Raw genomic sequence first — 18,307 nt, forward strand, 5'->3', positions numbered from 1 at the left:
TATAAGCCAAAAATAAAATTTCCAAAACAATAATTTTTGGATTTTTTAAAAAATTTTGAAATTTTTTTTTTTGAAAAATCAACCAAAACAAAATTTTTATCTCATTCCACTCAAATCCATAGGACTTGCATCTCAAAAAAGTAAAATATAGACGCTATTCAGTTTTTTGCGTTTTCCCAACACTTTTGAAAAATGGACTTATTCCAATCTCACAACTGACGATTCAATTTATAACTTGAAATTTTGAATGTGATCTTTTAAAGTAACCATTTTCCGACCATAATCAACAAACATTTCAAAAATATATTATGTACCTTAGTAGAGTAACAAAAGCAAATTATTAGGGAACCCGGCCGAACAGCTCTGATTTTGACGATTTTTTTTTCAAACGTAGGTGATTAAAAATACTTTAAAGTCTATATTTTAAAAATTGCCGGTGTTGCCGTATTGTTTTTTAAAATTAAAATTAATTTTTTTTTAACAAAACCATTTTTTTTTCTTAAATTTGATAAAACAAATGATAGCAAAAGATTCTCTAGGTAATTTAAGGAAAATATATAAAAGGCAGTAAGGGACAATCTTCCATCGTTTAAGCGATAAATGCAATTTTCTAACATTCTGACCTCAAACACAAAAAAAATATTTTGAAAACAACGGCAACACCTACAATATTTTAAAATACATTTTTAAAAAGCCAGAAGCTCATTCTTATCTCTTAAATTTAAATCCACTAAATTTAATCAAGGCTTTTTGAAAAAATGGTCCTCAAACTCAAAATTAAAAAAAAAAAATGTTATTAGAAAAATTTAAAATGACCTTTTTCCAAACTTTTTCAAATAAAATATGAATTTATTTAAAAAAAATTATTGGCCATAAATATTATCAGTAGAATTTCGAAGCAAAAAAGGTAAAATATAACACATTTTTGAAAAAAAAAAAAAATGAAAAATTACTTCAATTTCAATGGTTTTTTTTTTTTTGATAAAAACTAAATTTTTGCATTTAAATAATTAATTTTCTCAAAGACTGTGGTAAATAGGAACTTTAAATTTTTGCTATTTAACTTTCAACAGTAAGGGTTATTAAATAATTTTATGTTTAGATGTTGAACTTAAAAAAAAAAAAATAAGTTACATTTTTTTTCAAAACTTTTATTAAAAAAAGTTCTTCGAAAATGAAATACTTTTTAATTTTTTTCATAAACCGTAATACATATTGACATTTCCTTTTATAATTTGAAATCATAATAAATGCGGCCAAAAAAATTTGAAAATAACTGCATTTTATATTTAAGTTTAAAAAACGACATGTTAAAATTTTTTCAATAATTTGTTTTTTTTTCAAAAATCTGAGTTCAATTACCATTCTTTCAAAAGCCGTTCATTCAATTAACTTAATTTTAATTTTACATACATGACTAAGCTTCTAGCTTTTAAAAAATGTATATTTGAATATTGTAGGTGTTGCCGTTGTGTTCAAATATTTTTTTTTGTGTTTGAAGTCAATTAATAAGAAAATTGCATCTATCGCTTGAACTATGGAAGATTGTCCCTCACTCCCATTTATTTTTTTTCCTTGAATTTCCTAGACAATCTTTTGGCATCAATTAATTTATGAAATTTAAGAAAAATTTTTGAAAAAAATTTGTTTTTGTTCACAAAAATCTTCAATTAAAATTAAAAAATCAAAACGGCAACACCGGCAATTTTTAATCTATAGACTTTAAAGTATTTTTAATTACCGACGTTTGAAAAAAAAGATCATCAAAATCTAAGCTGTTCGGCCGGGTTCCCTAATATTGCCAATTTTTGAGCTTTAGTTACTCCACTACCTAAACGATTTACTTTATGAATTTGTGTTCTTTGCTCTCTCAGCATAAGAGTTGGCGATCATGAGAAAATTTCTCATTTTCTCTCACAGTCTTCAAAAAACTGGCTTTGAACTAATCGATTTTGCAGTGTATTTTTCAGCCCTGGCATTTTCTCAACCCATATTTAGTAATTATGAGGTTCCTCAAAGAAGTCATTTAGGTCGACAATAGCAGCAATACCTAAATGATTTGATGAAGTTTATTCTTTTAGACCTTAGATATTTTAGACCTTAAATATTGTAATTTAAGAAGATGTAGGCACTTCTTAAGCTATTAGTTCATTTTAAAGTGACATTGTGTTTTTTTCTGCTTTTAAGCTTTGCAAAAATTATACCAAGTTATCCTCTAAGACAATAACAATATTTTTAAGACCATAAACTTCAAAACCGTTGGAGTACTTAATTCGCAATGAACTATAACTTCCAAATGAACTCAATACAAAATTTATAAACAAAGTCCCACCAACAACTTACTTAGCAGTTTATTTGTTTTGCAAGGAGATAGTTTTTAGTGGGAATAAGTTCATTATCCTTGCCTTTCTCTCACAACTAATGTTTTTTACGTGGGGGGAAGTTAACCCGATTAAACAACTTTTTATGTGAACACATTGTTAATGCTGGCGAGTAACTTACCAAACCACTCAGGTATACAGTCCTGCGAGAATATAGCGAACAGCATCCTTTGAAATTTTCAAAACTTGAACTTGATTTATTTTTACGAATGCAAATGCAAATCCTTATTGCCATTTATATAAGTTTCCTTTTTTCGTATTAAAATAAAAACTACCAAGATTTATAACCTCATAACCCTTAAAAAAAATCATTGCTTAAAGTTCAACCTATGTTGGCATAATAAACATTTATTTTTCATTTCTCGCTTCTCTTCTATACGTTAAAGTTGATTTATTTTTCTATTTTTGTTTTCTTTTTTTTTGTAGATTACAGCAGCACGAAAGCTTTACGTATCCTTAACTCAGAACTTGCGGACACCTTGGGTAACCTTCTATCGCGAGGGTGTGCCAAATCCCTTAATCCGCGTCAACTTTATCCTCGCATTTATGTTCATCACTGCAACGAAATCCTGCGATTAGATGCTGCCAGACGCCTTCAAGAGGTACTCTCTGAACTTCCAGGTAAAAAAGTAGTTACCTAGTTGATCCTTGCTGTAGGAAATATCAATCACTTCTTTTCTGAGTGTGAATTCTTCTGTTTCTTTTCACTCAACCGAACTCAATTTAACAATTTTCTTTTTTTTTTCTTCTTCTTATTCTTCTCCTTACACCTACAATAAAAAAAAACAATAACCTAGAAAAATGCGCCCAACACTATGAAGAAAACAATTTCTATTTAGTTGTGGATAAGGTTATGGCAGCTCTCCATGCGACAAATAACTTTTTCGAGTCCTCTAAGCCATGGGAATTGAAAAAGAAACCATCATCATCTCCATCGGAAGCAATAACCGACAACTCAGCAAGTGAACGCTCGCAAAAGCTAGATACTATCCTTTCGATGACAATGGACAGCCTTCGCCTTTGTGGCATCATCTTGCAGCCCATTATACCGGACATGAGTTCGAAACTCTTGGACAAGTTGAGTGTCTGTCCGAGTCAGCGTACATGGCAAAACTTGAAGCAATCTTTTGTAGTCGATGTAAATAGTCGACTTGAAGATACACTTTTGGCCGATACGAATCCAGTACTTTTTCGACGTATCCTTTTGCAGGATGATAAAGAAAAACAACAACAACAATCTGCCCAACAGCATCAAAAACAACAACTGCCAAAGAAATCCCAGCAAAAGAGAACTAACAAAGCACAATAATGATAGAACGTCTATTTGGTCGTGCAAACACAACACAGAGTCATCATTTCGTGCGGTGCACAGTTAAAAGGAACTCAACAAAAGGATTTGTTTCGAAGAATAGAAATCCAGCAAAAAAAACTATATAACTGAAATTTAAAAATTGCAGTGTGCGACTGATAATGGAAATAACAATAAATGTTAAAGTTTATAAGTTTTATGGGATTGTGTATGGAACGTTGAGAAAATATCACGTTTCCTTTGTTTTTTATGTGTTGTGTGGAAAATTTTGTCGTATTAAGTTTAAACATTGGAGATTATTTCACACAAAAAAGGATACCTTGTTTGATCAAGATTGAAAATTTTCTCAAAGTAACTAGACATTTTTTCAATATTTTTTGTGTTTGAAGGTAACAAATTATTTTAAGACCATAATAGCAAATTTATTTTAAAAATTTTACTTTGAAATTGGTTGTTAATAAGAAGACATCACTAAGATTTTGTTTTCAAAGCCAGTTGAAAGTTTTTAGTTTCAAATTCATTGCAAAGATTACACTGGTCAACAAAATTGCACCGTTTTTGTGTTTTATGGAGTTTCTTATCGCTGCATCGCGCTGATTTTATATCTGCCCTCAGTTTTTCTAGCAGCCCTAGTTTGGGTGATACAGGTACTTTAAATGTAGTAAAAAATTGATTATTGAGATTTTATAACGGGTATATCTCAAAAACTCGAGCTGATAGAAAAAATCTGATTTTGGAATCGATTTCAGCACACCCAGAACATTTAGAAAAATATGTTGTGAAAACAAAACCACTCTAAGCTAGGGAAATGGTTAAAAAGTACATAGCAAAATCGAAATTTTATAAAGGAAATATCTCAAAAATAGAAGAATTTTAAAACACCCAAATCCTTTAGAAAAGTATTATTTTTTTCTTAAAACAAAACGACTTTTAATCGTAAAAATCGATTATTGAGACTTTGTAACGTGAATATCTCCAAAACAAAATCCTTGTTGCCCAGTAAGTGTTATTTAAAAATTAATTAACACAGACAAATAATGAAACCGTTATAAGATTTTAGTTTGAATTTAAAAAAATCGCCTTAAAGTATACAACTGAATATCCAAATTAATACCTTAAATGTACTGCATATTTAAAAGCTTTCCTAAGACATGAATTTTTTGGAGTTTATTTGGTTCAGTTTCGGCTCGAATCTCTAATGAGAGCTGAGAGATAAAAAAAAGTCTTCATAAAGTAAAGAGACATAAATGAGAAATAAGAACTAAAAAAAAGGCTGCATGAAAAAAAGTTCTTGAAAGTAGTACAGGAAAGTTAGTAAAAAAACAGGCATATTGTGGAACGAAATACAGGACGGCTGAATTTTTCAAATCTGAAAGAGGGGTATTAGAAAAGCTTAAGTCCTGGTTTTCGGGACGGCACCCCCCTGGCGAAATCCGCCATTTTTAAAAACGCGAATCGCTCTATATCTCCAAAACTATAGGTTTTATAGAATTGGTTATCAGACCAAAGTTCTTGGAAATTTAATTATATTTTTCTTTGTAATACATTATTTTTCTAAGCGGGCAATAGTTTTGAGGTTATGTTGGTTTTATTTGTTTTTCGGCTTTTTTTTTTAAGTTTTTATCATTCCGGTAATAGTTACATAATTTCTTAAACAATAATAGTTATAGACCATCAAATTTCCAATAATTTGGTATATTTTTTAAAATCATGCGATGTATGAGTCGAAAGTTATTGATTTGAAAACTATAGTTTTAGTACGGGAAAGTTAGTAAAAAAACAGGCATTTTGTGGAACGAAATATAGGAAGGCTGATTTTTTCAGATCTGAAAGAAGGACATTAGAAAAGCTTAAGTCCTGGTTTTCGGGACGCCAACCCCCTGGCGAAATCCGCCATTTTGAAAAACGCGAATTGGTCTATATCTACTTAACTATTGGTTTGACCGAATAAGTTACTTAACCAAAGTTAAAGGTAATATAAACATCTTTTCTTGTGCATTCACTATTTTTCAGCGAGAACAACACTTTTGAGGTTATGTCGTTTCATTTTTTATTTTTTCGGTTTTTTTAATTTTTCTCAGTCCTTATGATAGTTACATAATTGTTTAACATCATAAAAGGTGGATGTTTGACTTAAAACAAAATATGTATACCACAATATTGTAAGTTTTACCATTATTTTTTGTTTTTTTTTATATTAAATTAATATTTAGAGGAAATTGTCCGAACACCTAAATAATGAAAAAAACACCTCCTCTCATATCAAATTTTTCTTGTTTTCGCATATCGTACACGATTTAGCCTTTTTTCATACTTTATGCAAAAAAATATTAGTATATTGTTTGAAAATTTTGAGAGGGATTGCTCTTTAAGGTTCCGTATCTTTGGTTCGAAAAGACATATAATCTTCAAAAGTATACCAAATTAATGGAAATTTGATGCTCTACAACTTTTGTGATGATAAAAAATTATGTAACAATCATAGTGACTGAGAAAAATTAAAAAAAAAGAAAAAATAAAACGACATAACCTCAAAAGTGTTGTCCTCGCTGAAAAATAGTGAATGCACAAGAAAAGTTAATTATATTACCTACAACTTTGGTCAAGTAACTTATTCGGTCAAGCCAATAGTTAAGTAGATATAGACCAATTCGCGTTTTTCAAAATGGCGGATTTCGCCAGGGGGTTGGCGTCCCGAAAACAAGGACTTAAGCTTTTCTAATACCCTTCTTTCAGATTTCAAAAAATCAGCCGTCCTGTATTTCGTTCCACGAAAAAGTCTATCTTTCCTGTACTAAAGAGAGATAAAATAAAAATAATTTCAATGTACCTAACCTACACAATTCTTCGTCGCTTCGAAGGAAAGTATGCCGAGATCTTAGCAGAGTTTAAACTACCTACTGAGCTTTTCGACAAGCCGACTGAAATGTCGGAAATTTATTGTTCAAGCTGAAAACACTCTAGGCTTGTTACTTAACTCCAGCGTTACCATTAGTGCAAATTTATCCGCATTTTGCAGATTTTCAACCCATTCCCTTTTTTTAAGAACCATAAATCTGCAGTGCAGATTTTATCTGCAACTGAAACTTAACGTTTCAAAAACAGAAATGGATTTGATTAAAAAAAATCATTTATTTTGCCAAAACTATTTTTCCTATTATTTATAACTTTAGTTTTCGAATCAGCCAGAGTTTGTTCATAACGTTCTATAATTTTCCTTCTTGAAATCTAGATTTAATTTTTTTAAATGCAAATTGTATCAAAAATTCAGTATACGATTTGTATACACTGTGTGTTATCGCTTTTAGGCAAGTCAGATCAGGATCACTGTGTCATATCCAGGGTTGTAAAAATATCAATTTAAAAAAAATGCATTTGAAATTTAAAAAAAAAAATATTTATTGCAAATAAAAAAATTTGCATTCAAAAAAAAAATATTTATTGCAACTGAAAAATATTTGCATTAAAAAACATTTTTTTATTGCAACTGAAAAATACATATTTGCATTTAAAAAGAAATATTTATTGTAACTGAAAATATTTAACATAAACAAATTTTATTGCAAAGGAACAAAATTTGCATTGACAATAAAATTTTTATTGCAAATAAAAATATTTTGCATTGAAAAAAAAATTTTATTGCAAAAAAAAAAATCTATCTGCATTTCTGCATTGAAAAAAAAATTCAATGCAAAATGTGTGCATTAAATAATATTTTTAATACTCGTCGAATTTCTTACAAATTTGACTTTTTGACCTTATATTATCTTCAATATTATAGCTGAAAAAGTTTATGTATGGTTAGCCAAAATTGTAAGAAATTCGATGAGTAATAAAAAAAAAATTAATGCACACAAATTGCATTGAATTTTTTTTCAATACAGAAAACTTTTTATTTGCAAAAAATATTTTTTTTTTTAATGCAAAACATTTTTTATTTGCAATAAATATTATTAAAAAAATTTATATTGGAGAGCAAATGCATTATTTTTTAGAAATTTCTCATGTCTCAAAAATCCAGTTAAAGTATCAATAACTAACCGCTTAGAAAAATTAGTTACCAAATAAAACAAGTTACTTATCTTCCCTTTCATTTAAACCAAATCTCTACTTCAATGAGGAACTATGCATATCAAACCAAACCATCTAGTTAAGTTATTATCTCATGTAACAAACCAAATAACAAATTGGTCTATTTCATCATAAAATAGATAAAACCCTTCATTTACGGCTCTAAAGGAAATTCTATAATATTTTGAATATTGTATTTAATGGTCAGTTTCACAATGTTTCCCCTGTTATGTGAAACTTTTTCGCTTTTTATTCCCGTCTCCAGCAGTAACAAAATTAAACAAATTGAAATTAAAAAGATAAAAATCTCAACACTTCATTTATCTTTAATACCTAAGTCTAAAAATTAAAGTATATTTTTATTAAAAAGTTCTTAATGCTTCCAAACTTTTTATCTACATTTTTAAAGATTTCTAGAAGAGTTTGAAAGTACATTTTTAGGGATAGTATTATAGAAGTTTAATACAAGTTATAAACTGTGAGATAAGGTTTAAAGAAGTTTGGTTCATTTCAATAAAATTTAAAATTGATTGCACCCGAACTAACAGAATACGCTAAAAAAGAAATATTGCCCAAAATTGTTATGCCACGAAAAATTAAAATGGCAAACAATTTAGAAGTCAGTTTATTGTACTTACGCATAAGTACCTACTATATTTAACTAATCATTTTTTCTGCGTAAGGGCCAATTTCAATGACAATTATTTATTATTTTTTACATTGTGAAATAGACCTTAAATCAACCAAAAAATCCTATCGAATAATCAATTGTACACTGAACCAAAAAGGTACATAAAATTAATGAATTTGTACATTAAATTAATGTAAAAATTCATGGCAAATGAGCCAATGTAAAAATTCATTAAATTTAAGAATCTTTTTAAGAACAAATTCATAAGGGAATGAATCTTTCTTAAAAATTAAGAATAAGTTCTTAAATTTTAAGAATTCTGTTCATAAACAAATTCGAAAAGTTTTGAACATGTTTAAGAAAAGTTTCTTAGATTTTAAGAAAAATTCATACAATTTAAGAATTATTTCTTAAATCTTTTTTTTTTTCTTCTATAATTTAAGAACAAAGTTTAAGAAAAGTTTCTTACATTTTATGATTATTTCTTAAATTTTATGATTTTTTTCATAAATTTCGTAAAAATTCAAATGAAATTTTGCTTAAATTTCATGAAAAAAAATCATAAAAACTATGAATTTTTCTTAAAGTTTTATGATTGTTTTCATAAAATATAATACACTTTTCATTAAAATTTATGCAGTTATTTATAAAAATGCATATAATACATTACCATTCCAAGCCTTTAATTTGTTCCTAAAAAATTGTATTCCAAACACACAAACTGCAAAAGAAAACAACCCAAAATCTAAAACAAAAAAATGAAAATTGTTTTTAAAAATAAAAGAAACTATTAAGTTTAAACGTTATAAAAATGTTTTATTGATCACTATCACTATAAATTTCACTATAAATTAATTTAATTTTACTTCTTTAATGGATGCATCATCTGAAAAGAAAAAAAAAGTTTGTATTAGTAAAATGAATATGTAGTATTTGGTTTAAAAAATCGAAATAGCTAGAAGGTTAAATTATCTTATTCTTACCTTATTGTAATCGGCACCATTAAAATCTGGATATAAAAAAAAAAAAAAAAAAAAAAAAAAAATTGAATAAGTTGGGGAGAGATAAAAATATAAAGAATTTAGGTACCTATGAGAAATGTTGATAATATTAAGTTAAAACAAAATTTAAATATTTAGAGAAATAAAATAAAATGCAACACTTAAATTCCATGTTTTGCTTTAGTTTGCAATGACAATTTCAATTGTACAGGATTTGTTGAGAATCGCCTTTAATATGGTTTTTATTTTGTGTTGATTTTCCCCCCTTTGCCGGTCCAAAGTTGAAGATTACGTACGTGCCTCCATGTTTCACAAAAATATCAAATTACGATTTTCAATTTTAAAATATGCACCTATAGGTAACAAAAAAAAAGAAAATATATTTAATAAATAAAAGAAAGCAATTTTTAACATTATATGTTTTTATACTTATCTGAGTATATGGGAAAGAGGCAACAGGAACCAACAATATTTTACACTTTTGCGATGTACTTATATTCATCAAAATTGTCTACGTGGTTAAAATGCTTAACACTATAAACAAAATCGTCTTTTATTCACAAACTTTTATAACTTGTTTCGGCAACGACCGTCCACTTTGAATATCAGATTTTAAATTTAATCCTCAAAGAAATCTTTCTAAGGCTCTAAGGCATAGATTCAGAACAACAGTTATTATTTTCTAGATTGATGAAAAAGTACATAGACTTTAAGAAAATATACTTAAAAACTCAAAACGTAAGAATTTTTTCATAAATTATATGTATACTTTCATAATATTTAATGAATTAATTCTTAAATTTTGGAAAAATATGTTTTTCGAACATAAAAAGTATGAACAAATTCTTAAATTTTAAGAATAAGTTCTTAATACCGAATACAGGATAACGGTAAAATATTCCTTGTTTTTTGATTAATGAAAAAATACATTCATTTTAAGAAAAAATGAATTCATTCTAAGAAAAAATACTTAAAAACACAAAATTTATGAACTTCTTACAAATGTAATTGTGAAAATAGATTTTTTTTTCAATTTTAGAAGGGAAAAAAGTCAATTTTAAAAATTATTTTAACTCAAAATACAACTGAATGCAAAATAATAGTAAATTTCATTCATAAAAGTATGTCCAGATTCTAAGATTCAGCAAAATATTCTTTCAAATTAGAGCTAGAAGTTTATGAATTTATTCATAAACCTTCGTATTTGTTCTTAAAAAAAATTCATAAAAAAATTTTCCATAGGAAAATTTTTATGAAAACTGATTCTTAAATTTTATGAATCTTTCTTAAAACTAAACTTTTTTTTTAAGAATTTGTGCTTAAATTTAATGAATTTTTCTTAAAAATGTATGAATTTTGGTTTATGAACAAGATTCATAGTTTTTAAGAATAATACTTTTTTCAGTGTAAGTTGGAATATAAATTCCTATTGTTGGTATATGGTCCAATTACCGTTACGATTTAGTCGCTCTCTGATTTCTGATTGCGGATGATATTAGGTAAATCTCAAAATACCCAATAACACAATCCCCAAAACATGCATTTTGATTATGCATCATGGACTCATGACTCATTGACAAATGTTTGTATTTGCAATACCTCCTCTCTACTGCCATTTCAAATCAAAATGAATATTCAATTACATACACGCTTAATTACTGCAGGGCTATAACAAAAGAGCACGACAAAACAATGGAAGGTTCGTTCTGGGTTTGTTCCCAGAGAATACTGCATCAGTCAAAGTTGTTGTTAGAGCTCTTTGCAAGGAATTTCATGTGCAATTAAAACTAATTTGAAATCACATGGGGAACTAAACTCGTGTTGTATATCTAAGTGTTTTGACATTTACTATGTTAAGACAATAAGCATGGTTTTCAACTAACAACATAGACGAGTGATTTTTATGATTATGTTGGTTGTTGGGATTTTTGCTTCGTTGAGCTTAGTTTATTGCTTGCAATTAGTAATGTCTGAGTTTATGATTGACTTAAATAGAGTCTTTTACACTTTACACATTTATATAGGATAATGAAGTTGTGAGGGTAGGTATTTTATTGGAAAATAGAAGAAATGAGGATTATTTCGGATTTATTCTTCTTTTTGTATATTCAATTATTGTGATTGCGCAGGTATTTATATGAACAATTCTAAAAAAAATGTTCTTCATAAAGACTTTTTAGTTTTTAATCTCTCCTCAGTCTTTAAAGCCTCTTTTCTTCGTGAAAATACATTTTTTTTTTCATCTTTCATAAAAGACTCTTTACTTCGCAAAGTTTAGATAAGGCCAAACCCGAAAATAAACCACAGAAACTTCAAAAGCCTGTTAATTATAGGCAGTAGAATAACTCATGGATGTACATTTCGGTATCAATAAGTATTTTACGTTGTCTACTTTTAGGCAATTTTTTTATAATTGGAACTTAAATCTTATACATATCTAACGGTTGTTTTTCGTAGTATTCGATCAATTGCGCGTTTTACATGTCGGAAACACACCTCGAAGCATGATTTGTGTGAAATTTGAAAATTTTCATGAACACTTTTTCGCTTAAAGATAGGCCTGTGTAACAGTGCTTTTTCGAAGGTTTTTGGGGTGCTGAATTCGAATCCAAAGTCAAAAATTTTCTAGCAGCTCGCGTTTTCGAGATATTCCCGTTATAAAATCTCAATAATCGATTTTTTACTATTTTAAACTACTAAGCATTTGTCTAGCTAAAAGTGGTTTTGTTTCAGGAAGGAAATAATACTTTTCTTTTACTCCGGCAGACGGCAGAAAAGCCAGGTCCGTATTCTTTAAGGAAAATTTTTGTACAAAACTAAATTGAAAAAAAATAGTGTGAGTGTGCTGAACTCGTGTTTTTGAGATATTCCCGTTATAAAATCTCAATCATCGATTTTTTCGTGAGTAGGCACTTTTTCACCATTTCCCTAGCTTACCAGTTTGTATGGTTTCAGGATAAAAATAATATTTTTATAAATGTTTTAAGTGTGCTGAACACGATTCCGGAATCAGAATTTTTTATCAGCTCAAGTTTTCGAGACATTCCCGTTATAAAATCTCAATAATCGATTTTTTACTATTTTGTAGGCATTACTCTAGCTAAAAGTAGTTTTGTTTCAGGAAAAAAATAATAATTTTTAGAAATTTTGAGTGTAATGAACTCGAATCTGAAATTAGAATTTTTCAATCAGCTCGTGTTTTTGAGTTTTTCGCGTTAGAAAATCTCGATAATCGATTTTGTGATGTTTTCGTACTTTTTAACCATTTTCCAAGCTTACAGTGGTTTTTTTTGTTCAGGATCAAAATAATGTTTTTCTAAATTTTTTAGGTGTGCTGAACACGATTTTATTTTTATCAGCTCGAGTTTTCGAGATATTCCCGTTCTAAAATCTCAAAATTCGATTTTTTGTCTACATTTAAAGTATCTGTATCACCCAAACTAGATCTGCTAGAAAAAATAAATTAAAAATGTTTTGTTTTTCAAAAACAGACATTTTTTAAAACGCATCAAAATGCAAGTTTCTGCAAATTGCACTCACGCAATATATTTTTAGATCAAGATAAAATTTGATACTATTTCTTGAATTTAAACACAAAAACTTCAAATTCATTCGAATATTGTCAGTATCCTTTCAATCATTTTTACTGTTTTTTTGTTCTTCTTATTTTATCCCACAATCAACAGTGTTATTTTATTTTGAATTATTTCAACGGAAACTCTCATTAACGATAGTATAAAATTGTATATAAATCAAGGCGAGTGAGGATATAAATCATGGTAATGCTTTATGAGGACTCGTAAAATTTCATCCAGTTATCGGCTTATCGTAAATAAATACCATTTTATTACAAGATTCTTCGAACTTGGTAAGCTACAATTTCCATTCTCGTAGAATTTGTTGTGCGGTTTAGTTAAAATATACAAAAGGGATTCAGTGCAAACTGTTGAGCATTGAATCGTTTGTTCTGATGAATTTGTAACATTTTCTATCGAAATACAAATTATAGGTACTTAAGCGCCAACAGTCAAGGATTATGTAGAACTATGGGAAAATTTTCAAATTATAAAATAATATTCTATTTTTGGTGAGCATTTATTAATAACTAGGTCGAGGTCGATTTTAAAGTGTATGTATGTCCCTTGATTCAAGGAAAATTGAATGAATTTTTCTCAATGTCGTTATGTTTTATGAAATTTAAGATAATTTAAAGAATTTCCAAAAAAAAATTTAGAACTGCCACGTGGGGCATTTTATTCAATTGTTCACAGAAAATCGTTATAGAAGTGTTATAGGAGTATTAAAGGAGTCTTAGAGGAGTATTATAGAAATCTTACAGGAGTTATAAGATTGGTTTATTAGTGCAGAATTATTAACATATGTCTCCATAAAAGTGAGAGGGAATTGAAATTTATCGATACTTTTTGACGGAATGTATTTGTATAAACGGTACCATTTTTTTTTTTTCTGTAAGTAAAACTAGAAATTGCTTACTACCTATGGCAACACAAAGACAGCATTTTGAATGAGATTTCGTTATTTTTCTTTTATTATAAATAATTTCAATATTTTATCCCAATAACAAAACTATCAAATAACTAAATAACAATTTTTCTTAACGTTCGCATGAACCATTTTCTTGTCTTATATCTGTCATCAAACTTGAAAAAGTATTAAAACTCGCATCTGCACTCTGCTCTGGCTGAAGGAAAACCAAAAGAGGAATATTAACTACCTTACCATAAACATCTTCAAAACGCAATTCACACGACTTGGACTAATAACAAAAGTACTCAAGAGAAATCCCTAAAGAAATATATACAAAAAAGTATAGAAACTAAGTCGCAGAAAGTAAACTTTGACATAATTCTTTGCACAGGCACCGCACTCGCTCCTCACAAGTTTTCATTAATAAAAGTTTTCTAAAAAAAAAAAAAAACAAGTTTACCACGAACACAAAAGTAAAGTTGAAAGATAAATAATGTTTTCTTAGGAACCATAGTTTACGTAGGAGAGAACCTGAACAGGGCTGGCTTTAGGCCAAACAGGTGAAAAGGCATTTAAGCTTTAAAGAAAGAAGATTTTAGGTTCTTAAATTTCTACTCGAATAGCTTTCGTTTCTTGAGTAAAAATGGAGTCCCACCGTACCACCGCTGAACCACTACGGCGCGCGGGTGTTACATCTCTCGATTCCTTTACCACAGTCGTTAAAGAAGTGTAATAGGAATATTATAGGAGTGTTATAGTTGTTCCGAATCATTGAAAAATGAGATTATCCAGCCAATTTCGTAGAATTGTGAGGCAAATATATTCTCCATTTGTTTACCACAGCAAGTCGTTATAGAAGTGTTATAGAAGTGTTTTAGGAATATTATAGGAGTGTTATAGGTGTTCGGAATCATTTGTAAACAAGGTTAAGCAGTCAATTTCGTAGAAATGTGAGGCAAATGAATTTTCTATTTGCAGATGTGTTATAGGAACATTATAGGAGTGTTATAGGATTTCCGAATCATTGTTTAACGAGCAGACTATCAATTAATAACAAAGAAATTTTCCTCGAACCACCCCTGGAACCGCATAATATTTGCGTTTTTCAACTCCTTCAACCCGTAGTTGGTTGCTATAAAGACTTGCTCCCGTAGCGCACATTTATTTAAGCCCCAATAGACTTCAGGTGGTGTGCACAATACACCAGAAGCAACAAACAAAGTTGTATCCATCCCTTTTAACCGATTTATTTATCGATTTCAAAGACATTCTGTACAAGTATCTGTAGTTTTTATTTTTCTTGATGGTTAAAAAAAAAGGAAACTAAGTTCTTACTCTATTGCGTGTATTGGTTGGATTAAATGCGATAGCATTATTCTAATCGCGTTAAAATACACGATCAGCATTTTTTTATTGCTATCTTTTTTATGTTATTTAAAAAGGGAGTCTTTACATTTTGAGCGGGCGTAAAAAAATCGTAAAAATTCTTTCAAGTTGCTAATAAAATTTTGTCAGACAAGAAAAATAAAGGAATTTCAATTTGTTTAGAGTACCAATAGATAGATGCTGTTCAAAAGCTGTTGCTACCTATATTAGATGAAAAAAAAAAAAAATAAGAAGCTTTAAAAAACTTTGTCTATAGAGTAATGTTTACTTGAAACAAACAAGAACAAAAAAAATCATCCCACTGCACTGCATGATGAGAACTTGCTTGCCGATGCCAACAAATTGAATTGGGAATATTAAAAAGTTTTCAATAAAAAAAAAAACAAAAAAAAAACCCTTTTGGAAGGATGATTTTATTAACGATGCCGACGGAGGATGTTCTAACAGAAGGAGCAATAGAAAAAAAAAGGCCTATAACCGGGACAGAAAATTGAGTTAGTAACAAAACAACATGATAAACAAACATATTGATAGGGAAAAACTTGGTTTATTGGGCTGTAAAAGGGGTTTTGAAAGATTTTTTTTGTTATGAAAAAAAAACTTGGTTGGGACTTAATAATTTTTTTTTCTGTTTTAACCTTTTTAATTAATTTTATAAACACTGCAAAAATGAAAATGGACTTGTCTATGAGTTAATTTATCAATCGTTTTAATCCAGATATATTAACAGGAAGGTATTCATAGAAGATTGGACGGAATAATACAATCGATAAAATCAATTTAACCGTTAAAAACTTGTCCCGTCAATGGCTCCTATCCTATTACGGTGTTCAAATATCAACACGATATTTGATATCACTGGTCTGCAAGGAAATCCTCCTTTAAATAAAACTATACTTTTCTAAAGGATTTTTGTATGCTGATTCCGAATCCGAAGTCAAAATTGATCTAGCACGTCACGTTTTTTTAGATATTCCCGTTAGAAAATCTCAAAAACCAATTTTTTTGCTGTTTTCGAAGAAATATTTTGGCATAATGTAATATTTTTCAATTAAAATTGTTACGGTTTATAAAAGAACTTATTTTTTTCTTTCAAATTCAGTTTCAATCTTCTCAATATCTCTTTTCTTCTCCGAGATATCTTAATTTAAGTAAGTTTAGTAGGTTTGGCATATCTTATCATAAAAAAAACTGATCTCTAAAAATTAATATATCTTTCTCTCTAGAACAAAAATAAACTTTTCTAATGGACTTCAGTGTGCTGATTTTGAATCCGAACTCAAAAAATTTCGGTCAGCTCTGGTTTGTGAGATATAGTAGTTTTTATTGAGATTTTCTAAGAAAAAACTTGATTTTGTGATACTTTAATGCGAATATCTTAAAATCATCACGTGATAGAATTTTTTCGACTTCGGATTCTAACTCAGCACATCAAAAACTATAAGAAAAGTATACTTTTGTTTCTAGGAGAAACAAATCTGAGGCTTTACAAGGCAGTTTATAGAATGGTTTATTACAAATAAGATATTTCTAAATAGATAAATAGTATATAAAATTACAAAACACGTAAAAATTTTGTTAAATGTATTTTATTATGGTTTTCTTTACATATTTGACTTTTTAAATATAATAGGCGTTGATATTTTACATTTTTCTTAATTAAGGTGTTTTTGTTCATGCTGGATTTACTAAAAAAGTAAAGGATTTCGATATTTCTTCTTTTTTTATAAATCAGTATTTTAAAATATGAGTTAACATTAAAGGACATATTTGGTGTCAATGGATAGGCCATATTACGAGGAATAAGTCCTCCAAATTTGAGCTCAATGCTACAAATAGTTTTAATTTTGCACGAGTTCAAATAAATCTAAAAGGTCGGTTTTTTAGAAACTACCCACATTTTTCAAAAATCATTTTTACAAAAATGGTACCTGATAGAATTTTTCTGAAACCAGATTCAACAAAATGGATGAATCGGTATTACCGTGATCGACTATCAAAATTTTTCATAAATTGTGTCCTTGCTAAAAATTTCAAAATCTATTGTGAATAGTTCTTTTGATAAACTCAGTATTATGGATGTCAAAAATTTTGCTATGTATCAAATTTCCATCAATTGCAGTTTTTTTCCCGATAGATTTTTCTCATCATATCTTTTTTTACCAAAAAAAAAACGTCGTTGTTGTACCTTTTCAGTCAAATAAAATAGGTTTTGTGAAATAAAAAGTTTATTTTCAAGTAAATATCAGTGAATAATGTCGTTGATAGAATTATTTTTTGGAGTGAGCAAAAATGATGAAGAAATTCGATTTGAGGAAGCCATTTAGACCGGATGCGTCAAATCCATTGGACTTAAGAGAAGATATGTGATTGATTTGTAATTTCAACTCATTGTCCGCTAATCGTTGTCTTTAGTATTTACTGAATTTCCAAGTTTCTAAAGAAGCATTCGTAGATGTACTCAAGGACATTGAAGTCCGACTTCCACCTTTGATGAGACAACAATCCATACCGAATGTTCTTAAACTAGCAGCAGCTATCTTACGATTTAGTGGACAAGGGAGTTGGTAGCTCACGGTTAAAAATTCATGAGTATTTTTTAATACAGCTCTTGTATTAAAGCAATTTTCAATACAAAAAATATTACATTTTAATGCTTCCAAAATATTAAAATTATTTTTAATCTTTTTTGAATTGAATTTCAATATTTAAGTATTAAATTTACTACTTGTAATACAAAAATTATTAGAAAATAATCTCCGTGGGTTAAATTCTAATCTTGTATTGAATTTTAATACCGCTGTATTAGATTTTAATATTTTTGTATTATATTTGAGTATATTGTATTACATTTGAATATTATTATACTACATTTTAATATAATTGTATTAAAATATAATAAAAATTTATTAAAAACTAATATAAAAAGTATTAAATTGTAATACGAGAATATTAAATTTTAATCAAACGTCAGCAGCCACAGTACACATAATAAGGTAATATATTCCGAACGTTGTCAAAATTTGTTTGTCAAAAATGG

General features: G+C 28.3%; 1 protein-coding gene across 1 annotated transcript in view; it reads left to right on the forward strand.

Annotated features, from left to right (window-relative positions):
- The window catches only part of LOC129915294 (methionine--tRNA ligase, mitochondrial), an 87,411-nt gene extending 83,528 nt beyond the window's left edge, over positions 1–3,883 (forward strand). Inside the window, exons 6-7 of the mRNA XM_055994782.1 lie at positions 2,808–3,002; positions 3,179–3,883. Of these exons, the coding sequence (XP_055850757.1) occupies positions 2,808–3,002; positions 3,179–3,690 (707 nt within the window). The 3' untranslated portion in view covers positions 3,691–3,883. The remainder of the gene's footprint in view (positions 1–2,807; positions 3,003–3,178) is intronic.
- The last annotated feature ends 14,424 nt before the right edge of the window (positions 3,884–18,307 follow it).

This window comes from Episyrphus balteatus, chromosome 3 (assembly GCF_945859705.1).
Source record: "Episyrphus balteatus chromosome 3, idEpiBalt1.1, whole genome shotgun sequence".
Classification (NCBI taxonomy): Eukaryota; Metazoa; Arthropoda; class Insecta; order Diptera; family Syrphidae; genus Episyrphus; species Episyrphus balteatus.